This window comes from Leptodactylus fuscus, chromosome 10, assembly GCF_031893055.1.
Source record: "Leptodactylus fuscus isolate aLepFus1 chromosome 10, aLepFus1.hap2, whole genome shotgun sequence".
Classification (NCBI taxonomy): Eukaryota; Metazoa; Chordata; class Amphibia; order Anura; family Leptodactylidae; genus Leptodactylus; species Leptodactylus fuscus.
In genome coordinates this window covers 71254979-71281313 of record NC_134274.1, presented here as the reverse complement: position 1 = coordinate 71281313, position 26335 = coordinate 71254979, and the positions used below count along the sequence as shown (strand labels likewise).

The 26335-nt window shown below is 48.4% G+C and overlaps 2 protein-coding genes across 5 annotated transcripts; one reads left to right on the top strand and one right to left on the bottom strand.

The window, feature by feature from the left end:
- The first annotated feature begins 708 nt into the window (after positions 1-708).
- NDUFV1 (NADH:ubiquinone oxidoreductase core subunit V1) lies at positions 709-18256 on the top strand. Of its 2 annotated transcripts, none has more exons than XM_075257742.1 (11): positions 709-763; positions 5361-5469; positions 5679-5758; positions 5852-6022; positions 6847-7030; positions 8931-9120; positions 9557-9769; positions 11457-11623; positions 16073-16154; positions 17624-17769; positions 18072-18256. In XM_075257742.1, the coding sequence occupies exons 2-11, from the start codon at positions 5374-5376 to the stop codon at positions 18153-18155; spliced, it is 1413 nt and encodes a 470-aa protein (XP_075113843.1). In that variant the 5' UTR covers positions 709-763; positions 5361-5373; the 3' UTR covers positions 18156-18256. The 2 variants fall into 2 exon arrangements, with proteins under 2 accessions (XP_075113843.1, XP_075113842.1); XM_075257741.1 differs by having other exon boundaries at positions 755-841.
- NUDT8 (nudix hydrolase 8) lies at positions 18250-25820 on the bottom strand. Of its 3 annotated transcripts, none has more exons than XM_075257756.1 (5): positions 25786-25820; positions 22586-22836; positions 22304-22436; positions 20190-20267; positions 18250-18591 (listed from the first exon to the last, which is right to left on the bottom strand). In XM_075257756.1, exons 2-5 carry the CDS (start codon positions 22828-22830, stop codon positions 18370-18372), a joined length of 678 nt encoding a protein of 225 aa, XP_075113857.1. In that variant the 5' UTR covers positions 22831-22836; positions 25786-25820; the 3' UTR covers positions 18250-18369. The 3 variants fall into 3 exon arrangements, with proteins under 3 accessions (XP_075113857.1, XP_075113856.1, XP_075113855.1); XM_075257755.1 differs by lacking the exon at positions 25786-25820 and adding an exon at positions 25613-25773; XM_075257754.1 differs by lacking the exon at positions 25786-25820 and adding an exon at positions 25625-25773.
- Between the last annotated feature and the right edge of the window lie 515 nt (positions 25821-26335).

Genomic DNA, 26335 nt, shown 5'->3' with positions numbered 1-26335 from the left:
TCCTTATCTTTATTCAGTCTCCATCCCCGGCAGCTTACTCTTTCTGTGTAACAGCAACTACACTGTCCTGTGTGGCTCCGCCCACTAACGAGTGTTAGCCTATCCCAGTGAGCTAAAGGACCTGTGATGACGTCATCACAGGTCCTTTAGCGGACTTCCCATTCAGCATCTACTTTTATCCCACAAGCTATGCGGGCCGGACAGAACCAGTCAGAGGGCCGGATGTGGCCCACGGGCCGTACGTTGCCCAGGTCTGCTCTAGGGTCTATACAGTGAGACACTGGTCTGAGGTCTAAAAAGTTGGGGACCTCTCCATATAGACCAAAGTGGAAACTGATGGTCTGGGGTCTTGTTACTGGGGGACTCTGGTGTAGAGTCTGATGGCATTATGGCCGCCTCACAGGCACAGCAGGGTCTATACCTTGTACTTATGTCTAGAATAAGGAGACTCTGAGGTCATGTATGAGCTTCTACACGTTTGACCCCATTATTTTGGGTCTGTAACACAGACTGTGCCCCTGGAGCTGCCTCTTGAGTTTGTTGGAGGGCTATGTGTATATTACTCTGCCCCCTGCAGGTCACATCTCTTTCTTCCCTTCACAGCAGGGAATACTATTTATCAGTCTATGTTCTGGAACTTGCCCGAAGTAAAGATGGCCGCCTCAAACACTGACGTCACTATCGTGCGCCAGTAAACGCCAACCTGACTTCTAAGAGCCTGGCCCGGAAGAGGAGGAGCTTGTGTCGTTGGCCGCTGCTGAAGGTGACACTCTATAAACATGTTGTTCTATAAGTTTTGGGGTGTCGTAGGCTCGTGTATAAGTGACGGGGGGCTGGTGAGGTCAGTCAGACATGGTGGAGCCCGGGCTGTGTGTGTGTGAGGTGGCCACGTAACCAGGGCGCTGTGACATAACTGCTGGGAGGAGAAGGGAAGGCTCCATGTCAGTGACATAACTGCAGACTGCGAAGTAACCTACTAATAGGAGAGAATGGTGGGAATACATGGACCTGGTCAGCAGATCGTACAGATCCAGTGTGATAGAGAGATCTATTATATGTATCATATGGGAAGCTAGTAATCCTATAGGATCCAGTGTGATATAGAGAGATCTATTATATATATATGTATCATATGGGAAGCTAGTAATCCTATAGGATCCAGTGTGATATAGAGAGATCTATTATATATATGTATCATATGGGAAGCTAGTAAACCTATAGGATCCAGTGTGATATATATATATATATATATATATATATATATATATATATATATATATAGTAGATGTATCATATGGAAAGCTAGTAATCCTATAGAATCCAGTGTGATAGAGAGATCTATTATATGTATCATATGGGAAGCTAGTAATCCTATAGGATCCAGTGTGATATAGAGAGATCTATTATATATATATGTATCATATGGGAAGCTAGTAATCCTATAGGATCCAGTGTGAGATAGAGAGATCTATTATATGTATCATATGGAAAGCTAGTAAACCTATAGGATCCAGTGTGAGATAGAGAGATCTACTATATATATATGTATCATATGGAAAGCTAGTAAACCTATAGGATCCAGTGTGAGATAGAGAGATCTATTATATGTATCATATGGGAAGCTAGTAATCCTATAGGATCCAGTGTGATATAGAGAGATCTATTATATATATGTATCATATGGGAAGCTAGTAATCCTATAGGATCCAGTGTGATATAGAGAGATCTACTATATATATATATGTATCATATGGAAAGCTAGTAAACCTATAGGATCCAGTGTGAGATAGAGAGATCTATTATATGTATCATATGGGAAGCTAGTAATCCTATAGGATCCAGTGTGATATAGAGAGATCTATTATATATATATGTATCATATGGGAAGCTAGTAATCCTATAGTGTTCCCGCCATGTCCTGGTGCTGCGTCTGCTCAGTAGTCTTTGTACATCACTTTGTATCTGTGCAACACCAACCCATGGGGGATCGATCTGCTGCCCTATTAAATGACCCTACAGTGCTCTGGCAGGCGCCCGCTTTAGGATGGAGTGGTGTGCAGGACTCTTACCCTTTCCCTGGGACATGTACACTAGTAGCTGTGGTAGGCTACATTAAATGGATCCTATCATTCAAACTCAATTTTTTCTCATTGACACGTCAGAATAGCCTTAAGAAAGGTTATTATTCTCCTACCTTTTGTTGTCTTCTGCGCGCCGCCGTTCACTTGACATCCCGGTTTTTGTCGGTATGCAAATGAGTTTTCTCGCAGCACTGGGGGCATCCCCAATGCTGCAAGAGAACTCTCCAGCGCCGCCTCCATCTTCTTCAGGAACGTCCTCTTCACGCGTCTTCTTCCTGCGCAGGCTTCAAACTTCTAGGCCTTGGGCAAAGCCTACTGCGCATGTCTGCCGGCCACCAGAAAATGGCCGCTTACACAGTATTGTGTAAGCGCAGGAAGAAGACGCGTGAAGAGGACGTTCCTGAAGAAGATGGAGGCGGCGCTGGAGAGTTCTCTTGCAGCATTGGGGACGTCCCCAGTCATTTGTCAATGGATAGAATCACAAATGGAGGACAGTTCTATGATCTGACACCTGTCAGAAACGCAGCCATGATTTCCTTGTTGTGGACGGGTTATCAGGCAGGGACACAATGTATGTGAGACAAACACACGGCCACAGTAAGGAAATCATGGCTGGGTGTCAGACCATAGACACTTCCTGCATTCATGGTCGTATCCATTGGCAACTGATCAAGACAACAGATGTCACCACCAAGATGGGTACAAAAATCATTAAAATTTCTACATTTGTGGCTACTATGGGGAAGGTAGCTCGGTAGCAGCAATGGTGTGTACCCAACCAGTCAGAGACAGGGACACAATGTCTGGTGCGAACAGGTTTTTTTTTTTTTTTTTTTTTTTTGAAAAACAGCAAAAATAAATAAACCTTTACGTAAGGTATGGAATAAGCAAAAATAAACACAGGCTTAACTTAAGGCAAAAGAACTTTAGGCTGGTCTTACACGACCGTAATGCATTTGCAGTCCGCAAGTTGCTGATCAGCAACACTAGTTGCTGATCATCAAATTACACTCCGCAGATGTCTGTGAGCTGCCGCACTCGCCCGTAGAGTTCCATGGGCGGGTCCGTGCAGTTCCGTGAATTGCGGCCATGTTCCAAAAAGTGCGGACCTCGGTTGCGGCCCGGCACACCACGGACAAAATATCCGGTGGTGTACGAGGCCGCATTGACTATAATGTGTCCGCAAATGGTCCGCAATTGAAAACTCTCAATTGCGGACTTAAACTACGGTCGTGTAAGACCAGCCTAACTAAACAGTAAAAAAAAAAAAAATCCCAAAAAACTAACTATGAGTGTGGCATACTACCAACCACACAAACAAAATAAAGTAGTACATTACAGTCTCACCGGACTCTCAGTATAGCAGGACAGACCCAGATGCTTCCTCTCACTCCCAGGGGCTGCTCTAAATTGCAGCCTTTTATGGGCCAGTAACGAGCCCAGGACATCTGAGGACTGAGGCCTACTCAAGACCCGCCTTGGACCAAACATATGTCAAAAATCTGGGGAGATATACCGGGACTCCAGCACTCTGCCTGTCAAACTTAAAGGGATTCTACCATTGAAATGAATTTTTTGGCGATCACATGTCGGAATAGCCTTTAGAAAGGCTATTCGTCTCTTACCTTTAGACGTGGTCTTCACCGCGCTGTTCCTTAGAAATACCAGTTTTTACCGGTATGTAAATTAGTTCTCTCGCAGTGATGGGGGCGGGCCCCAGCACTGAAAATATGATGGGAGCGTCCTCACTGCTGCTTGAGAACACGATCCTGTGACGCCTCTATCTTCGGCTGGATCCTCCCCATCTCTGTCGTCTTCCTTTGCGTCACCTCCGACGCCTGCGCAGTTGGCTCTGCCAGTGAGACACCAGCAAAGTCGAGTGCGAATGCTGGCTGGCGGCCATTTTTGGGAGGCCGCTCTTGCTCTTGTAGTCCCAAAAATGGCTGCCGGCCGGCATTCGCACTAGGCTCTGCTGGAGTCTCGCTGGCAGAGCCAACTGCGCAGGCGTCGGAGGTGACGCAAAGGAAGACGACAGAGATGGGGAGGATCCAGCAGAAGATAGAGGCGTCACAGGATCGTGTTCTCGAGCAGCAGTGGGGACGCCCCCATCACATTTTCAGTGCTGAGGCCCACCCCCATCACTGCGAGAGAACTAATTTACATACCGGTAAAAACTGGTATTTCTAAGGAACAGCGCAGCGGAGATCCCATCTAAAGGTAAGAGACGAATAGCCTTTCTAAAGGCTATTCCGACGTGTGATCGCCAAAAAAATTCATTTCAATGGTAGAATCCCTTTAAATATGGCTATATTTAGAGATGAGCAAGTAGTGTTCGATCGAATAACATTATAGTCTATGGGAAAAAACAGGAAAGTTGTTCCGGTTTCCATGGAAACCAAAGTTCGACACATTGGCTCCTCCAAGTTCCGGAAGTAACAGGACGAGGAGCACAAGGAGGTTTTTGCATTGAATTCAATGGAATTTTCCCGCGTGGTATTCGACCGATACGAGTATTCGATCGAATACTACTCGCTCAGCTCTAGTTATATTCATGGGAAAATCCCTTTAAGCATCGTGTTCCTCTGAAGCCAGCTCAATTTCGGTGTTTTGTTGTGTGTTTGTTGTATTATTTGCTGTGGCTCATCTTCAGGAATTGCCACCAGTCTACCACAACTTCCAACCTTTGAAACTGCACCATAAATTGACATATCACAGTGTTAGAACCTGCAGCAGAGGTCACTTTACCCTCTCGGTTTTATTCGCAGCATGTGGATTATTTTTATAGAAATTGAATCTGCTATTTTGATATTGCTGCTCCCTGTGTGTCTACAGCCTAACAGTGCTTGGATGGGTTTGGAGCTTGCCCACTGAATGTTACATGACAGAGGCAAGGATTCGGCCATGGATATGTGGGTCATATGATGTGGGGAACGCTCACTTTTCAAACCCATTCACTTCAATGGGTTTGAAAACTGACTGCCGGGTTTCCGTCCCCTGTCCAGTTTCTCGGGGCAGGACACCCAGCTGGATAGGCTAAAGCGGACACGGGGGCAGGTGTGAACCCGCCCTAAGCAGGTTTATCCAATGCAGTGAAAGAACGCCTATTGCATCAGCACCGATCCATCTCTCCAATGAGAATGGTTTTGCTCCAAAAAGTGGTGCGTCTTCCCTCAGCTTTCAGTAGAGCCTGTTACCACCCCAGGCCTTGTTAGCCAGTCAAGGTTGAGATTCATTTTGTTAGTGGGTTCAGACTAACCACCAATGCCATTTCTCTTCTAGGCCTCCTGCCAGGATGATGCTGTCTCTCCGACATGTCCTTCGCTCATCCCTCCCCTCCCCCACCCCTGCTCTTTCCATCGTCAGGTTTAACGCTACAGCACCTGAACAGGTAAGCATTGGACAGCTTAATATCCAGTTACACTGAAGGAAACTTTATATTGTAAGCAAGAATTTCTGGCGATTAGGAAGATTTTTATTTATTTATTTTTCTTAAAATCAGCGACTTTCGGTCTTGGTTCACTATTGTCAGGAATAGAGTTTAGCAAGATCAGCTTTGGACAACAATAAGAAACCATTTTTGCTTATATACATTACCAGGCACCAAAAAAGACAAAGTTTGGCCCCCTGAGTGACGAAGATCGGATTTTTACCAATCTGTATGGGCGACATGATTGGAGGTAACCAGCTAACCTAACTATTGTCTTCGGTATTATCCTGCCGCCGCTGTACAGTTCCTCCATAACCACCTGTCTTCTTCCCTCCTCCTGCAGGTTGAAGGGGGCTGTGAGCCGTGGCGACTGGTACAAGACCAAGGAAATTCTTCTTAAAGGAGTAGATTGGATATTGGGGGAGATCAAAACTTCAGGGCTGCGTGGAAGAGGGGGCGCTGGGTTCCCAACAGGCCTGAAATGGAGTTTTATGAATAAGCCTTCTGATGGACGGTAAGCTTCGGTTTCATGGCTCTCAGGGGCCGGACACTTGTCATTCAGTTTTCTCCAAGGACAGCCCTGTTGCTCCTTTCCTAAAAATAGCCCCTGGCACATGATGCAGTCATTGTTGACTCCTAGAGATGAGCGAACACTGTTCCGAAACAGCCGTTCCGAACAGCACACTCACAGCACGCTCCCATAGAAATGAATGGAAGCGGCCGTCACGCGGGGGGTTAAGCGGCCAGCCGCCGGCAAAGTCTGCGTGCCAGGTGCTTCCATTCATTTCTATGGGAGCATGCTGTTCGCATCAGCTCATCCGAACAGTGTTCGCTCATCTCTAGTGACTCCCCTTAATGCACATACAGCAGTTTTTTTTGTTAAACAAGGGTACATACAAGTATTTGGCCAAGTATTCATCTACACTTGCCAATAATAAATTCTTCTTGAGATCTTTTTGCTTTGAGCTTATGTAATATTCCACATGCAACCTGATCCATCACAGCTATGGCCTATGTTGGGGCCGGCGTGGCACAGCTAGTCCTAGAAGGCAATAATGGTTCATTGCTCCAGCCATAAAATGCACACTGTCCTCTGATCCGTGCACAAGTCTCCGCTCAAAAAATCCTCTCCGTCGGTTTCAGTGTGAAACCAGCGGTCTATGGGGTACACAGGTTTCTGCAGGTAACCGCTTTTCAAGTGAATAGGGTCTCCGTCTTTCGGGTCCACATGCGGAATGCTAGTGGTTGCTGTTATAGCGTTGTTTTTGGGGATTGACATTTATATAAATTGTCCAGATTTTTTTTTTTTAATAGTAATTCTCATTTTTGATATTTTAGTCCCAAGTATCTTGTGGTCAATGCAGATGAAGGGGAGCCGGGGACCTGTAAGGATCGTGAAATCATGAGGCACGACCCACATAAGCTGGTTGAGGGATGTCTAGTGGCCGGTCGCAGCATGGGGGCTCGGGCCGCATACATCTACATCAGAGGGGAGTTCTACAACGAGGCCTCAAACCTTCAGGTAATGGTCAGGTGTGAATTGATGTTTCAGCTTCTATCTTCGCCTTAAATCAGTGACATTTTACCCCTTTCATAGCCTTTTAAGACCTTGTATTTTGTGGGTGTACATACAAATTGTCAGGTTTATTGCTTTCTTTGAATAGAAAGTATTCTGGCATGTGAATTTTATGATGAAGTTAATGATGTGATATCATTTTTTTTTTATTTTTTTTTTCATAATTCACAAAGGGAAATTTTTGTTTAGTTTGTTAGAAAAAAAAAACCACCCACTTGGGTAACAGTCAGCATGGTAGTCCTTCCCCTAGAGCAGGGGTGCCCAATACGTTGATCGCGATCTACTGGTCGATCACAAAGGACGTATGGGTCGATCGCGGGATGCAGCCAGGGATCTCCGGTGTCTACTTGTTCACAGTGCAGGCTGAGAGTCGACTCTCAGCCTGTGCTGTGAACAAGCACTCCGGACACTTGCAGGTTGCTCTTAGGGATGGAGGGGGCCGGGGTGCTGCATTTTCACAGCGCAGGCTGAGAGTCATCTACGGAGATAACGCTCAGCCTGCGCTGTGAAAAAGCAGACACCGGGGATCCCTGGGCAGCCACAGAACGCCGCTGTCTCACGCTCTGCGCCGACCCTGCCCACAAGCCCGACCCCGCCCACACGCCCGTCCCCGCCCACAAGAAGTGGGTAGTAGATCTTTTGCCTTGGTCAGTTTAGGAAATAGCTCACATGCTGAAACACTGCACCCTGCCAGCTTGAAATGAAAGCTGTGAGTTCTATGCAATGCCATTGATATCTCAGCATCTACTGGGTATACAGACAGGATCTTGGGCTTATTTTCAAGCTGCCTCCCCCCATGGCTCCAGAGTTAGAGCCGCTTTAAAGTAACTACCCATTCTGCATTTTCACTGACGTCTCCTTCTTGGGGTAAACTTTTGGCATGTTCTTTGTTCAAACTCCAAGCAGGATAGGTTCAGAACACGGGCTTATGGGTTATCTGGTATAGTATATGATGGGGTTTAGCTGTACTCCATAACCTGTAGAAGAAGGGTGAAGATATTCTTGGTAAAGCATTTTAGGCCGGGGCCCCACGTGATGCAAAAAAAACCAAAACGCAGTTGTACAGTCGCTGCAAAGTGGATGGGATTCTAATGAATTCCATCCACACATTGCAGAAACATACGTGCAGCAGACATGCTGCAATTTTACGTGTCAATTGCACTCAAGTCAATTTTACCTACGGAAACGTCGGCGGTCTCCCTATAGGTATAAAGGAAGCAGAAAGTCTGCAGAGGAAACCTCTGCGGACTTTCATGGGAAAAACCGCGATACATTGCCACTGCAACTTTCCAGCAGGGTTTTTTTTTGCTGTGGGCTGCTACATGGGGCCTTAGTTTTAAGTGTTGTGTTTTTTTTGTGTTGGTTCTTCTTTTAGTCCCAGGTAACCCCCTTTTGGCCTTGTTCAAATGTGGTGGATTTTCAGGGCTTGTAAATCGAGAGCGTGCCCATTCTGTTCTGGAAAGGTCATGGATTCTACCATTTAAACTGCAAAATGGTGAAATCCATATCATGCAGATTTGTGGTGGAATATCTGACCTTCCTCAAATATTAGACTAACAAATGAAGATGTGAGATTCATTACCTGAGCTGTAGTTCACAACACAGACGGCACCATGGCCCCCTCCATTATGTGCGGCTGTTCCTGTTATTGCAATTCGTGAATTGGGTTTACCACGACTCAGATATTGGTGGCCTACCCTTTGGGCTGGTCATCAATACGACGTGGTGGGTCCAACACTCTGTACAGATCAGGCCATCACTATGTAGTCTTGGACAACTTATTTATTGGGCTGTGCTGCAGTACCCTGGAAGACTTCTTTAACTCCTGATGCTTACTCTGTAACAGGTGGCCATCCGGGAAGCCTATGCTGCAGGTCTTATAGGACGCAACGCGTGTGGCTCAGGATATGACTTTGACGTGTTTGTGGTGAGAGGAGCTGGAGCTTATATTTGCGGAGAGGAGACAGCCTTGATCGAGAGTATTGAAGGAAAGCAAGGAAAGCCGCGCCTCAAGCCTCCATTCCCTGCAGATGTTGGTAGGACGCTTTTCTTATCTTTAGCTTTTATACAAAGACTCTTTATGGAATGATGACGCCGGCTTACTGCATACAACTCCATGTCATGGCAGGGGGACTTTGAGGGGTTCGCTGTCTCACAGAATAGGATAACATTTACCCATGAAAGTACAACTAAACTCAAAAATCTTTAGACTTTCTGCCAGCCTTTGGGAAATCAAGTCATTTTGTAATATACTTTATTAACAGATTTTTGGCTCCTTTTCATTAAATCTTGTGCCCCTGTTATCATTAGAAATCCTCATTGCTTCTGACAGACACTTCTATCTCCGTCATTATAAAACCTAGAAATGTGGTTCTTGTGCCATATGACATATCTCACCAGAGATGTGCCTAAAGGAGAAGAACATAGAAGTCTACCAAGTGTTTAATGTGGAAATTGTCTGCTTTCTTAAAGGTGTTTTTGGCTGTCCGACAACAGTTGCTAATGTAGAAACTGTTTCCGTGGCCCCCACTATCTGCCGCCGTGGCGGCTCCTGGTTTGCCAGCTTTGGCCGGGAAAGAAATTCTGGAACTAAACTTTTTAATATCTCTGGCCACGTCAACAAACCGTGCACTGTGGAGGAGGAGATGTCCATCCCGCTGAAAGAACTTATAGAAAGACATGCAGGTACGTGGGGTGGACTGACTCCATATTCTGTGTAAGGAGGACTTGCTATCTTAGGGGCTGTTCACATCACATTTTGTTCAGCTTAACTGATTTGTTTTACAGATACACACACACACAAAAAAAAAAAAGATGCTAAAAACTGATAACCATCTGCTTATTTTTTTCTTTTGGAGATCTAAAAAGTGTGGTTGTCTTTACCTCTGTCCTACAGAAATTGATCCATTTTTATTTAAAAGGGTATTCCAGGCCAAAATATCAGTGACTAGCATTTCCCGTGACTTCGTCCACGGCGCCCCCCTCCGGCACGCTCACTCCCGTCAACAGTCCCGCTCCCCCCCGCCCTGGCCCCCTTCCTGTATTCCCCTCACCTCTACGCGGCATTTCCCGCGACTTCGTCAGCGGCCATTCCTTTCAACAGTCCCACTTTCCCCAGCCGCGCTGCCCCCCTTCCTGTATTCCCCCCACCTCCTCGCGGCCCCAGCATCATGCAGCCCCCAAGCTCCTTGTGCCACCACGGTCCGGACTGAACCCACACTGCACATCCGGCAGATGCGGCTGAGTACAGTCCGCTGTCGGAGTCACAGAGGAGCACAGCCAATGCACGCACGGGTTCCTGCAAAGCTCGGGAGCATGGAGTAGGCGCCATGTTCACCAGCGTGTCCAGCATTCGTAGCCCTGCTCACATAATCCCGCAATCCTATCACAAAGCGCCTGAGCCAGAGTGGATGACGTCATCTCAGCTCTGTTAGCCTTGCAGTTCGGCGAGTTCGGGGCTAGCGGTCGCAAGGTGTGGGCATGTATCGGTTGAATACATAACCTATGTTTCTTTCCAGGTCCCAAGGTATGTATGTGCCAAATGTGAGCAAAATCCCTGCAGCCATTTTTGCGTGATTGAGGAACAAACATTCAAACACACAAACCCACAAACTTTTAATATTAGTATTAGTATATATAGTAGGATTAGTAGGATAGGATAGGATTTTTGGGTTTCTCTGTGAGCTCCTGGCATCTTCTGCATTTGCTTACATGGCGTCTTCCTATTCTGTGTTTTCCTACAAATACCATGATGCCTTGACTTCACTCAGAGCAGACTCACACTCCCTTCCTTTCTCACTTCGTTCTCTTCTCACTCAAAGCCTCTTCAATGTTTCCATAGTTAGTCTGCCCACTACTAGCCCTTCCTAACTCAAACCCCCCTCCCTCCCATTCATACTTACCAGTCTTCTGGTCTGGACCTTCTGGGCATGGGATGTCACTACTTCTGGCATGTCAGCCCCCAACTCTAATGTGCAGATGTGGGTCCAGGAGAAGGGATGTCCTGTGCCCAGAAGATCGGTAAGTATGATGTGGTGAGAGATTAGTATAGGTGACGTCCAGTTTCCGGAACCAGAACATCATCAGATAATGTGCCTGGGGAGTCACATGACCACCCCAGCTATCTAGGTAAACATAGTTTTTTGGTACACTAAGTAATTTAGAAGGTGGGGGTGTTAGTTTAGATTACAAATATAATTTTACCCCGGACAAATCACTTACTCTTATTGGATGCTCATCAGTTTTCAGCTATTTTTAGCATCAGTATTTTATATCTGTAAAAATGATCAAACAGCTCATCAAAGCATGATGTGAACGGCCCTCTAGTATCGGGTTCTGTTGGTGAATAATTTTGTTTTCTTGACTATTGTAGGTGGTGTCATCGGAGGTTGGGACAACCTACTCGCAGTAATCCCAGGCGGCTCCTCCACTCCACTCATCCCTCTGTCAGTGTGCGACAATGTCCTCATGGACTTTGATGCTTTGGTGCAGGCGCAGACTGGTCTTGGCACAGCAGCTGTCATTGTAATGAATAAATCAGTAAGTGTCACTAAGAAGCTGTTCACTGATTGTATAGACCAGGCATATCAAACTCAGGGTACCCCGAGGGCCACATGAATAACAAGAGGTTGTTGCGAGGGCCGCACACAGCAGCTAATGTCACACACGTATTTTAACAGCAGTCATGAAAACAAGATATGACGTAGTAATATGTAACAGCAACTAATATATTTAACAAAAATACAGCAATTAAAAACTAAACATTTATTTGCTATCATTTTTTTCAATCTTTTTTAGTGTTTTGTCCTGAGGCCTGACGCCTCTTTGTGCTAACAATTGTTGGTATATCAGGCTGAAATGATCAAAGATGATAAGTGGTGATCAGTCAGCCTTGTTCTCTGAGAAAATTTTGTTAGTTTCATAAAAGAAAATTATCTGTTTACATATACACCCTTCATCTGCCCCCAGTTTCATGTCCCCCCTCCATCTCTGCCCCCAGTTTCATGTCCCCCCTCCATCTCTGCCCCCAGTTTCATGTCCCCCCTCCATCTCTGCCCCCAGTTTCATGTCCCCCCTCCATCTCTGCCCCCAGATTCATGTCCCCTCCATCTCTGCCCCAGATTCATGTCCCTCCATCTCTGCCCTCAGATTCATGTCCCCTCCATCTCTGCCCCCAGATTCATGTCCCCTCCATCTCTGCCCCCAGATTCATGTCCCTCCCATCTCTGCCGCCCCGATTCATATCCCCCCATCTCTTCCCCCCAGATTCATGTCCCCCCAGATTCATGTCCCTCCATCTCTGCCCCCAGATTCATATCCCCCATCTCTGCCCCCAGATTCATGTTCCCCCATCTCTGCCCCAGATTCATATCCCTCCATCTCTGCCCCAGATTCATGTCCCTCCATCTCTGCCCCAGATTCATGTCCCCCCTCCATCTCTGCCCCCAGATTCATGTCCCTCCATCTCTGCCCCAGATTCATGTCCCCTCCATCTCTGCCCCCAGATTCATGTCCCTCCATCTCTGCTCCAGATTCATGTACCTACATCTCTGCCCCCAGATTCATGTCCCTCCCATCTCTGCCCCCAGATTCATGTCCCCACATCTCTGCCCCCAGATTCATGTCCCCCATCTCTGCCCCCAGATTCATGTCCCCCCCCATCTCTGCCCCCAGATTCAAGTTCCCCCCCATCTCTGCCCCCAGATTCATGTCCCCCCCATCTCTGCCCCCAGATTCATGTCCCCCCATCTCTGCCCCCAGATTCATGTCCCCCCCATCTCTGCCCCCAGATTCATGTCCCCCCCCATCTCTGCCCCCAGATTCATGTCCCCCCCATCTCTGCCCCCAGATTCATGTCCCCCCCATCTCTGCCCCCAGATTCATGTCCCCCCCATCTCTGCCCCCAGATTCATGTCCCCCCCATCTCTGCCCCCAGATTCATGTCCCCCCATCTCTGCCCCCAGATTCATGTCCCCCCATCTCTGCCCCCAGATTCATGTCCCCCCATCTCTGCCCCAGATTCATGTCCCCCATCTCTGCCCCCAGATTCATGTCCCCCCATCTCTGCCCCAGATTCATGTCCCCCATCTCTGCCCCCAGATTCATGTCCCCCCATCTCTGCCCCCAGATTCATGTCCCCCCATCTCTGCCCCCAGATTCATGTCCCCCCATCTCTGCCCCCAGATTCATGTCCCCCCATCTCTGCCCCCAGATTCATGCCCCCCATCTCTGCCCCCAGATTCATGTCCCCCCATCTCTGCCCCCAGATTCATGTTCCCCCATCTCTGCCCCAGATTCATGTCCCTCCATCTCTGCCCCAGATTCATGTCCCTCCATCTCTGCCCCAGATTCATGTCCCCCCTCCATCTCTGCCCCCAGATTCATGTCCCTCCATCTCTGCCCCAGATTCATGTCCCCTCCATCTCTGCCCCCAGATTCATGTCCCCCATCTCTGCCCCCAGATTCATGTCCCCCCATCTCTGCCCCCAGATTCATGTCCCTCCCATCTCTGCCCCCAGATTCATGTCCCCCCATCTCTGCCCCCAGATTCATGTCCCCCCATCTCTGCCCCCAGATTCATGTCCCCCCATCTCTGCCCCCAGATTCATGTCCCCCCATCTCTGCCCCCAGATTCATTTCCCTCCCATCTCTGCCCCCAGATTCATGTCCCTCCCATCTCTGCCCCCAGATTCATGTCCCCCCCATCTCTGCCCCCAGATTCATGTCCCTCCCATCTCTGCCCCCAGATTCATGCCCCCCCCATCTCTGCCCCCAGATTCATGTCCCCCATCTCTGCCCCCAGATTCATGTCCCCCCATCTCTGCCCCCAGATTCATGTCCCTCCCATCTCTGCCCCCAGATTCATGCCCCCCCCATCTCTGCCCCCAGATTCATGTCCTCCCATCTCTGCCCCCAGATTCATGTCCCCCCATCTCTGCCCCCAGATTCATGTCCCCCCATCTCTGCCCCCAGATTCATGTCCCCCCATCTCTGCCCCCAGATTCATGTCCCCCATCTCTGCCCCCAGATTCATGTCCCCCCATCTCTGCCCCCAGATTCATGTCCCCCCATCTCTGCCCCCAGATTCATGTCCCTCCCATCTCTGCCCCCAGATTCATGCCCCCCCATCTCTGCCCCCAGATTCATGTCCCCCCCATCTCTGCCCCCAGATTCATGCCCCCCCATCTCTGCCCCCAGATTCATGCCCCCCCATCTCTGCCCCCAGATTCATGTCCCCCCCATCTCTGCCCCCAGATTCATGTCCCCCCCCATCTCTGCCCCCAGATTCATGTCCCCCCCCCCATCTCTGCCCCCAGATTCATGTCCCCCCCCATCTCTGCCCCCAGATTCATGTCCCCCCATCTCTGCCCCCAGATTCATGTCCCCCCCATCTCTGCCCCCAGATTCATGTCCCCCCATCTCTGCCCCCAGATTCATGTCCCTCCCATCTCTGCCCCCAGATTCATGTCCCCCCATCTCTGCCCCCAGATTCATGTCCCCCCATCTCTGCCCCCAGATTCATGTCCCTCCCATCTCTGCCCCCAGATTCATGCCCCCCCATCTCTGCCCCCAGATTCATGTCCCCCCCATCTCTGCCCCCAGATTCATGCCCCCCCATCTCTGCCCCCAGATTCATGCCCCCCCCATCTCTGCCCCCAGATTCATGCCCCCCCCATCTCTGCCCCCAGATTCATGTCCCCCCCATCTCTGCCCCCAGATTCATGTCCCCCCCATCTCTGCCCCCAGATTCATGTCCCCCCCCATCTCTGCCCCCAGATTCATGTCCCCCCCCATCTCTGCCCCCAGATTCATGTCCCCCCCCATCTCTGCCCCCAGATTCATGTCCCCCCATCTCTGCCCCCAGATTCATGTCCCCCCCATCTCTGCCCCCAGATTCATGTCCCCCCATCTCTGCCCCCAGATTCATGTCCCCCCCATCTCTGCCCCCAGATTCATGTCCCCCCCATCTCTGCCCCCAGATTCATGTCCCCCCCATCTCTGCCCCCAGATTCATGTCCCCCCCCATCTCTGCCCCCAGATTCATGTCCCCCCCCATCTCTGCCCCCAGATTCATGTCCCCCCCCATCTCTGCCCCCAGATTCATGTCCCTCCCATCTCTGCCCCCAGATTCATGCCCCCCCCATCTCTGCCCCCAGATTCATGTCCTCCTATCTCTGCCCCCAGATTCATGTCCCCCCATCTCTGCCCCCAGATTCATGTCCCCCCATCTCTGCCCCCAGATTCATGTCCCCCCATCTCTGCCCCCAGATTCATGTCCCCCCATCTCTGCCCCCAGATTCATGTCCCTCCCATCTCTGCCCCCAGATTCATGCCCCCCCATCTCTGCCCCCAGATTCATGTCCCCCCCATCTCTGCCCCCAGATTCATGTCCCCCCCATCTCTGCCCCCAGATTCATGTCCCCCCATCTCTGCCCCCAGATTCATGTCCCCCATCTCTGCCCCCAGATTCATGTCCCCCCATCTCTGCCCCCAGATTCATGTCCCCCCCCATCTCTGCCCCCAGATTCATGTCCCCCCCATCTCTGCCCCCAGATTCATGTCCCTCCCATCTCTGCCCCCAGATTCATGCCCCCCATCTCTGCCCCCAGATTCATGTCCCCTCCATCTCTGCCCTCAGTGTCATGCCATCCCCTCCTTCATCTGCCCCCAGTTTCACGTTCCACCTCTATGTGTACACACATTAAACTTACCTTTTCTGACGACTCAGAGTCCTCGCTCCCCCGCCGCACTCTCTCTCGCGCGCGCTAACAGTTGTAGACGCGATGTGACGTCATCACGTCTACACAGCAACGAGTAGCAGCGTGAGTTTTGCACCTCTGCGGCCTGCACAAAAGTCTCAAACTTTGTCTCTAAACTTTAGAGACAAAGTTTGAGACTTTTGTGCGGGCCGCAGATATGCCTGTAAAGGGCTGCATGTTTGACATGCCTGGTATAGACGAATACTTCTAATCACTTCTTCTATTACAGACAGACATTGTTCGTGCCATTGCACGTCTCATGGAATTCTACAAACATGAAAGTTGTGGTCAGTGCACTCCCTGCAGAGAAGGTAAGTTACCGACCTATTCCTTCTTCTACGTTCAACTCAACAGGATCTATGAAGTCACGTAGTGTCATAGCCTTAAAGGGATCCTATTATTTAAACACTTTTTTTTTCTATCTGACACGTCGGAATAGCCTTAAGAAAGGCTCCTACCTTCATCAGTCGCCTCCGGCCCGCTGTTCGGTAAAAATACCGTTTTTTACCGATATGCAAATAAGTTCTTTCGCAGCCCTGGGGGCGGGCCCCGCGTTCAGACAGCACTGGGGGCGTCCCCAATGCTGCCAGAGAACTCTCTCCAGCGACGCCTCTATCTGCAACAGCAACCGCGTCTTCTTCCGGCTGGGGTCACACTCCGCTCTTGCACGGTACGCTCCTGTAGTTCTCCAGTAAAAACATACTGACAAAAAACGGAATTCCTGCCGAACGGCGGGCCAGAGGCGACCGATAAAGGTAGGAGCCTTTCTTAAGGCTATTCCGACGTGTCAGCTAGAAAAAAGTGTTTAAATGATAAGATCTCTTTAAGATAGACCATCAGTATCTTGTCGGTGGGGATTGGACTCCACAGATCTTCTGCTGCAGCCACTGGATCTGCATCATATAGCCCAGGGGTAGGGAACGTACGGCTCTCCAGCTGTTGCAAAACTACAACTCCCAGCATGCATACTTGCTCTGCTGTTCTTGGAACTCCCATGGAAGTGAATAGAGCATACTGGGATTTGTAGTTTCACAGCAACTGGAGAGCCGAAGGTTGCTGACCCCTGATGCAGCGGTTATTTCGAGTCTTGGAAACTCTTAATACAGGAACAGAGGTTTACATTTTTATTGCGTACCTCCAATTATAAACCACTTCGTAAATGAACTTTGTAACGTATTCTTTTCTACAAATAAGGCTGCTCTCCTCCTCCTCCTCTACCATTCAGACTGTTTATTTCTATGGAGAGGCGAGGAGGAGGATAACTAATTTACTGCATGGTTCTTTGCAGTGGTAGTCTTATCTCGAAACATAGCCTCCTCCTCTGCACTCCATAGACTTCTATGTAAACACATTTTTTTATATATTCACCTGTACTATACATTTAATGAAACGTTGTTTTATAGTTGGAGGTATATTTTAACCTCTTGCTGTACATCATGGTACAGAACTGTGATGAAGAAGGCATCACCATGGCTGTCTCCTGTGGCCAGAGTTCATAAAGCTCAGTTATTTCAGCCATCTCATACCTTAGATTCTTTGGCCAATCGTGACCCTAGAGGATATAAACAAAGGGAATTGCTCCCCTTTCTCCATGTGGATGACAGCTGAATCTCAGCCCTGTTCAAGGAACTTTTTTTTCGTCCTTGTTCTTCTTCCAATTCCATTCTTCTGGCACTGTTTATGGCGGTGATGAGTGCCAAACTTGGGTATTTATTTATATGCTTTCACTTAGTTATATGCAAGGAAGGTATTTGAGCATTTTTTTGTGAATCCCCACCAGGCGTTGACTGGATGAACAAAGTCATGTGGCGAATGTGTCAAGGAAATGCCCGTCCAGATGAGATCGATATGTTGTGGGAAATCAGCAAACAGGTTGAAGGCCACACCATCTGTGCTTTGGGAGACGGAGCTGCTTGGCCGGTGCAGGTAACAACTTTCTTTGCCAAGTACCATATGCAGTTTATATTTGGTAACTTCTTGGTATTGGGTTATAAACCTGAATGCTCCTAGACAATACAGCAAATGCATGTCTAGAGTTGCTGAAACCATCATAAACTTGGCCGTCTCTGACCCACGTCTCAGAGGAGTGGAGAGAAGACAACACACGTGCAGGTTTCTCCATCCACTCCTAGGATAACCATACAGGCCGGTAGGCTGCTGAACACCCTTACCTCCTTTGCACTCGTATTCTCCAGAACACACTATAACCCGTCACTTGTCTCTTTCAGGGTTTGATCCGCCACTTTCGACCAGAGTTGGAGGAACGTATGAAACAGTTTCATGCAGCCAAGAGACAACAAGCCAGCAGCTGAGAGGGGCAAGACCCTGTATACAATGCAGCATCGGTTTTATTTATAGGAATACTGCTTGAACCTCCATTTATGTGCTAATAAACCTGAACTTTCTAAACTGAGTTCTTGTCTCGAGGTTTCAATAAACTCCATAGAAAGGAGATTAAATGATGGGTAAGAACTCTATTTTATTTGAGGCAGAGCAGCTTTACGGTTTTCTGGGTAAAGAAGATGGTCATCGAGTTCTTAAGCCACTGAGAGCACTGCGATATGAGCCGGGGAACAACATGGAAAGGGCAGAGTCTGTCATCATGGCCGTGAGGCCCCACACCTTGTGTCCTGGTAGTTGGAAGACTGGTAGAGTGTAAGCATAGCGCCCACGATGGCGGAAACACGTGTAACCATGACTAGTGCTTGTACATGCCAGAGAAAGCGGGAGTGTGAGCAGCGATTCCACCTAGAAGAACATACAAGAGCATGAATAAGAATAGGAGCCGAGTTTTGCTCTATTACCTCTTTGTGCTTCTCTTACTACGGATGCGATGTCTAACCAAATCTTTATGTATTCACCATGACATACTCATGTAAAGAGGACCTTTCACCAAGTCCAGCTCTTTGCTTCCATTAATAGAAAAATTCCAGCAAAGGAATTTCTCTAGCCCCCACCATTCCTGAGCAATAAGAATATATGAAAAGGTGAAATCCACCTCAGAATCTCCCTCCCATTTATTTCGATGGGAGTCAAAAGCAAATATTTTTCAATTTTCAGATTGAGAAAAAAAAACAAAAAACGTCATCATGGGGCAGAAATGCCATGGGAAAAAATGTGGCTTTTTACAGTCACTGCAAGGTGGATGGGAGTCTAGCAAATCTCATCTACACCTTGCGGGAAAAAAAATACACAGCGGACGCTACGAAACTGCAGCATGTTAATTATATCTTTGGAAACGGCAGCAGTTTCAGTATAGGTATAATGGATGCACAAAATCCCTAGAAAAAAGCTAGGAAAACAACAACTTAGTTTTTGATGCAAAGTGAAGTCTATACAGTGTGCTGACGTAAAAAACTTTAACAAAAAACATGTCAAAAGTTTCTTAATTCTTAAACTTGCAAAATCTCTGTGAACATACCCTAAGGCTAAGTTCACACGGAGGTTTTTGGTCAGGGTTTTGAGGCCGTATCTGCCTCAAAATCCTGACCAAAAAGATGGCTGCCATTAAAATCAATGGGAGCCACTCAGGTCTTTTTTTCCCGTAGCCGTTTCTTCCGGCTCCTGGAAAAAAGAAGCGAGCTGCTCATTCTTCAGGCCGTTTCGCCTTGCGTTTCGGCCTGGAGACACTCCCTCCTTCGGACAAGGCCCATTCATTAGGCCGAATCCGGAGCGGAGTGCACGGCTGGATGCCGGTGTAGTGCACCGGCTTTAAGTTGCTGCTACCCGGTTTTTGGTCCAGAATCTGAGGCGGCCTCTGCCTCAGGTTCCAGTGTAAAAAAAAACTCTGTCTGAACTTACCTTTTGTCTTGTTAGTTTTGGTGCCTCTCTGTACTGTCAGGAGGGCGGTGCCAGGTAGGGGCAGACAAGGGGTGTGGTTCTGAGCTCTGACATTGGCTGCCTCTGATTGGAGCTCTGAGTCACACCCCCTGCCTGACATCACACACCTGACAGTACAGAGCCTAAGTAGCATAGCAGGTACCAAAATTAACTGCACCAATTGCTCAAGAATGGTGAGGGCTAGAGGAAAAATTCCAACTGTTCCAGAATCAGTGAAGCGGTGCCTATGAACAGTTGCTGGAGACTATAAAGGGTCAAGTGTGGATTCACACACAATGTATTTTTCCTCCAAAGGTTTAGCATTAGATTTTGCCCCTTCGCAAAAGTTAATAGGTAACACATACAGATTTTGTAGGAATCTGCTGCAGCCACTCGATGATGGAAGAATGTGACATGTATGAGAGAACACTCAAGCCTCCTCGAATGGACATGGGTATCACGTCCTACAGAAAATAAAGCAACCCCACATTACTCCAGACATAACTATATAAGAGTGCGGTACTCACCTCTTCTGGATTGGGATTCACTGACAGACCTTCCAGACATCCTATGTTGGCTAGGACTGGCACTATAACCATGCCTGTCTGCAGGTACAGAAGGAGAAATGGATTTCAGAAGCTACCAGGGGACTTTGCTTTGGAAACCATTTTCAATGGACTCCCCCTCTTGTATTTGCACTTACATTGTTCTGGTTTCTCCTTTGAGCCCCAGAAATCTGCCCAAACACCTTGTCACGTCTAGTTACATATCTATGGACAGCGCACTCCCGTATGTCAGTACGTGGTTCTGCTTCAAGTGGATGTTAACCCTTCGTTATCCGTGGTGAAAAGTGGATCTCATAGTGAGGGTAAGGATGCGCCATGGATCGCTGGCCTCTACATATGCACTAACAATAATCCTGATGAAGGTTTTTTCATTAACCCAAACGTTCCTGCTAACTAGAAGGTGCACTTTTCGGCAACAGTGTTCAGATAGGTATTTCGAGATCAGAATATTGGAAGCCTATGGTGTCAGTCATCTAATACTGATGACCTATACTATCATGATCCAATCAACATGCTGATTCTGGAAAACCCCTTTAATACAAATTAATATGGAGTGTTCATAAAAGTCACATATAGGGTTTCTGCGGCCTGAGGACACTTTTCATACCGGTGACCTATCCGCAAGGTCATCAGTATCAGACTGGGTTGGGGGTCCGCAGCCTTCAAGTGCCAGAGCCTGAACTGCCAGAATACTACAGTACTGATCCTATTAAATGGGAGCAGAGCTGCAGGATTGTACACGGCTTCCTGCTCCATTCCCTGTATAGGTTTTGCTACTGGAGACTGATCTGTGTGGGGTCTGGATTTTGGAACCCCATCGATGTGATACTGATGACCTGTGCTGAAGATGAGTCATAAATATCAAAAATCCCCACCCCCCAATTTTTAAATAAAGAATTCCTTAAGGCTGTCTGTGATCTGTGAAAAGTAGGGTAAGTGGATTCGAGGGCTTAAAGGGATTCTACCATTAAAAACTTTTTTTTTGTGGATAAGACGTCGGAATAGTCTTTAGAAAGGCTATTTGTCTCTTACCTTTAGATGTGATTTCCACTGCGCTGTTCCTTAGAAATACCGTTTTTTACCGGTATGCAAATTAGTTCTCTCACAGCGATGGGGGCGGGTCCCAGCGCTGGAAATGCGATGAGGGCGTCCCCACTGCTGCTCGAGAACAGGCTCCAGCGACGCCTCTATCTTCGGCTGGATCCTCCCCTTCTTTCTTCGTCTTTTTTCGGCATCACCTCCGACGCCTGCGCAGTTTGCTCTGCCAGTGAGACACCAGCAGAGCCGACTGCGCATGCCCGTGGCCATAGTTCCGACGCTGCAATTGTGCGCATGCGCAGTCGGCTCTACTAGTGTCTCAGTGGCAGAGCAAACTGCGCAGGCGTCGGAGGTGACGCCGAAGAAAGACGGGAAGGATCTAGCAAAAGATAGAGGCGTCGCTGGAGCCTGTTTTCGAGCAGCAGTGGGGACACCTCCATCGCATTTCCAGTGCTGGGGCCCGCCCCCATCACTGCCAGAGCCAATTTGCATACCGGTAAAAAACAGTATTTCTAAGGAATGGCGCAGCGGAGATCCCATCTAAAGGTAAGAGACAAATAGCCTTTCTAAAGACTATTCCAACGTCTTATCCACAAAAAAAGGGTTTTAATGGTAGAATCCCTTTAAATTTGCAAGGAAATTCTGCTGTCTGAACAGGTCTTTAAATCCTTCTTCCACGGACCAGAAATGCCCCGATTTGGCCGCAGTGGAAACACCGCGGGAAAAATCTCAGTGTTTTACAGTACTTGCAAAGTGGATGGGATTCATGTGAATCCCATGCCCACTTTGCGGAAAAAATTGCAGCGCGGACACGCTGCAATTTCCAAAACCGTTGTCAATTATATCTACGTAAACGCCGGCGGCTTTCCCATAGATATAATGGTAACAGAAAGTCCGCGGAGGAAAACTCTGTGAACTTTCTGTTCAAAGTGCTGCGGTAAGAACCGCGATGCGTTCACGCCACACTTGTTCCCGCTGCGCCTTAGCGCGGCGGTTCCGGCCTGTGGGGCCTTAGGCTTAATCCATCTTTTTCTTACCCAGTCTGTAATTGGCTTCATTGGGCCCCAGACTGTGCTGCGGGACAAGGTTACCCCGAGCTCCTCCTGTGCTTCCCTTAATGCCGTATCTATCACATCTCCATCCGATGGATCACACTTGCCGCCTGGAAAACTGGAGACAGACACAAATAAATCTGCATGTTCTGGGAGCTGTAACATTGACTCTGGAGGAGCGGTAACATTGTGTGGACGTCCACCAGTAAATTCATTGACTAGAAAGTATATGGGGTTTTCTGAGCCTTAAAAACTTTGGACACCCACCTGACATCTCCCTTATGTCTCCCTTTGAGTTTGGAGGATCTCAGGGTGTAGAGAAAGGCAGGTTCACCCCCAGCGGTGCACAATGTCACCAGGACACCTGCTGACGCCTTCTGCGGTACTGCGTTCTTGCTCAGGATCTGACGACACCTTTGCTCTGTCTCATTGGTCAGAAGTTTATTTGGAAGTTTCTGAAGATTCTCAGTGCAAAGACTACGGCTCAGAAAGGCGGGACGCAGAAATGTCATTGGTTCCTATAGGAGAACAAATGCAAATTAGGAATATTTTACGATTTATGGAAATAATCTTATGGGGCTATTCTGATACGGATAACCTATACTAAGGATAGGTAATCGATAGAAGGGTTGGCGTTACTTCCCAGCTCCCCTAGCAATAGGCTGTGTGAAAAGGACATTTGGGCAAGTGTTGTGGCATCTACAGCACCACACGGTGTATAGTGTCTGTACTTGGTAGTAGGGATCAGTCCTATTCACTTAAATGGGAAAGAGCTTCTGCAACTCTGTGACCAATGACTATGGGGTCACTGGCCTGAGAAGAGCTGATTTGCCTGGAGGCAGACCCCCATTAAGATATTAATACCAAAGAGTTTGTGCTTGTAATCATTTTCTGGAAGAACACGAGTATTATCCGACAGAATTGCAGGGGGGCCAATACTGTATATAAGGTTAATAATACCACCGATGCTGGCGGAAAATCTGAAGTTATTCAATAGTTTAGTTCTGCTATAAGAGACAAGTCCTTGCATCGCAGTTTATATAATATCCATACAGCACTTGATCATAGGATTCACAGCGATCATTAAAAGGATATTTCATTCAGAGTCAATTATCTAAGGCATAGAGGTAACGTGGGGTGGAGACCCCCATAAATCACGAGAACTAGGGGGCTTTTCTTTTTTTAATTATCACAGTTTTGAATGGAGTGGCAGGATGAACTCTATCCAAAACTAGGGTGCAAAACATCCCAGTTGTCATGATCATGGAGGCTGCAGGAGACCTTGTATAGAGAGTAAGTAGCCCTTTACATTGGGGCCCCACGCCATGGCAAAAACCTCAGCATTTTATAGTCCATACAAAGTGAATGGGATTCTGGGTAATCCTATTCACACATTGCAGAAAAATATCTGCAGCAGACACGCTCACATTTTTGTAAATCGCAGCATGTCAATTCTACCTATGGAAAGGCTGCTGTATTCTGTATAAATATAACGGAAGCAGAAAGTTCACAGAGGAAAACTCGACGAACTTTGTGTGAAAAGTTTTTTTCCGCAGCGCTTTTTGGCTGCCGTTTACTACGTGGGGCATTAGCCTTACACTCGCGGTTTTGTGACCTGTAAAATTGGTACCTCTGGCTGCACTGACTAATAGGGTACCTGCAATTTATACACCTGTATTTCCTTTGACAGTAAGGTTTTTCACATTTGGACTAGCAGAAAAATGGCGTCACATTTGGACTAGCGCTACATGGCGACACATTTGGACTAGCGCTACATGGCGACACATTTGGATTAGTGCTACATGGCGACACATTTGGATTAGTGCTACATGGCGACACATTGGGACTAGCGCTGCAGGGCGACACATTGGGACTAGTGCTACAGGGCGACACATTGGGACTAGCGCTACATGGCGACACATTGGGACTAGCGCTACATGGCGACACATTTGGACTAGCGCTACATGGCGACACATTGGGACTAGCGCTACAGGGCGACACATTTGGATTAGTGCTACATGGCGACACATTTGGATTAGTGCTACATGGCGACACATTTGGATTAGTGCTACATGGCGACACATTTGGACTAGTGCTACATGGCGACACATTGGGACTAGCGCTACAGGGCGACACATTTGGACTAGTGCTACAGGGCGACACATTGGGACTAGTGCTACAGGGCGACACATTTGGACTAGTGCTACAGGGCGACACATTGGGACTAGTGCTACAGGGCGACACATTGGGACTAGTGCTACAGGGCGACACATTGGGACTAGTGCTACATGGCGACACATTGGGACTAGTGCTACATGGCGACACATTTGGACTAGTGCTACAGGGCGACACATTGGGACTAGTGCTACAGGGCGACACATTTGGACTAGTGCTACAGGGCGACACATTGGGACTAGTGCTACAGGGCGACACATTGGGACTAGTGCTACAGGGCGACACATTGGGACTAGTGCTACATGGCGACACATTGGGACTAGTGCTACATGGCGACACATTGGGACTAGTGCTACATGGCGACACATTTGGACTAGTGCTACAGGGCGACACATTGGGACTAGTGCTACAGGGCGACACATTTGGACTAGTGCTACAGGGCGACACATTGGGACTAGTGCTACAGGGCGACACATTGGGACTAGTGCTACAGGGCGACACATTGGGACTAGTGCTACATGGCGACACATTGGGACTAGTGCTACATGGCGACACATTGGGACTAGTGCTACATGGCGACACATTGGGACTAGTGCTACATGGCGACACGTTGCATGACTAGAGATCGCATCACCTTCATTCATTCATGCCACAATACACAAGTTACCCTGACACACTGGTCATAAAAAGTAGAGATGAGCGAGTACTGTTGGGATCAGCTGATCCGAACAGCACGCTCCATAGAAATGAATGGATGCACCTGGTACTTCCGCTTTGACGGCGGCCGGCCGCTTAACCCCCCGCATGCCGGCTACGTCCATTCATTTCAATGCGAGCGAACAGTAATCGCTCATCTCTAATAAAAAGGCCAAGCCTGAAGGATTTCTTCCATCTCTGCGTCATCACGTCATGGCCAAAGCTGCCATGTCATCTTCCTCTGAGGTAAACAGCGGACACGGCTCAGTCAGACATTGGGGCGTATTGTTGTACAAACAGCGGAGACGTCACAGGTGTGACTGTAATGTGACTGTAATGGCCATCAATGTCCCATTTATGTAAATGATCTGCCCAGAATCAGACCAATGAACCCCCGGGTCATGACCCCCAGTTCTCTCATACCAATGAGGTTACCTGACCGTCACGGTCTCAGCCCGTGTAACATACAGAGAAGCCTCTCAGGACTCGCATAGGCCTCAGCCATGTATACGCCAGGCTTTACTAGTCCAAACACCCCGCACAGGCGCACTGACACTGACACCGCTCCGACCTTCTGTACAACTTTGCTCTATTACCAGGGTCGTGACTAGAGTGGAGCTGCTCCTGGTAGGTATGATGTCACAGGAAGGGGCGTGGCCTCCCAGAGGAGGGCGGGGTCTCGGCCATCACTGCTCGGTGCTGTATAGAGGAAGCCGAAGCCGAACACATGTAGATGGAGAACAGAAAGCAGAGAGGATTGTAGCGTGGTAATGGAGGCTGGAAGGGGAGAGAGAGGATTGTTTTACAGGAGACGGCACGTTGGATGAGGCTGAGAGGAGAGAGTGATGTAGTTACATGGGACTGCACGTTGGATGAGGCTGAGGGGAGAGAGTGATGTAGTTACATGGGACTGCACCTTGGATGAGGCTGAGGGGAGAGAGTGATGTAGTTACATGGGACAGCACGTTGGATGAGGCTGAGAGGAGAGAGTGATGTAGTTACATGGGACTGCACGTTGGATGAGGCTGAGGGGAGAGAGTGATGTAGTTACATGGGACTGCGTGTTGGATGAGGCTGAGGAGAGAGTGATGTAGTTACATGGGACTGCACGTTGGATGAGGCTGAGGGGAGAGAGTGATGTAGTTA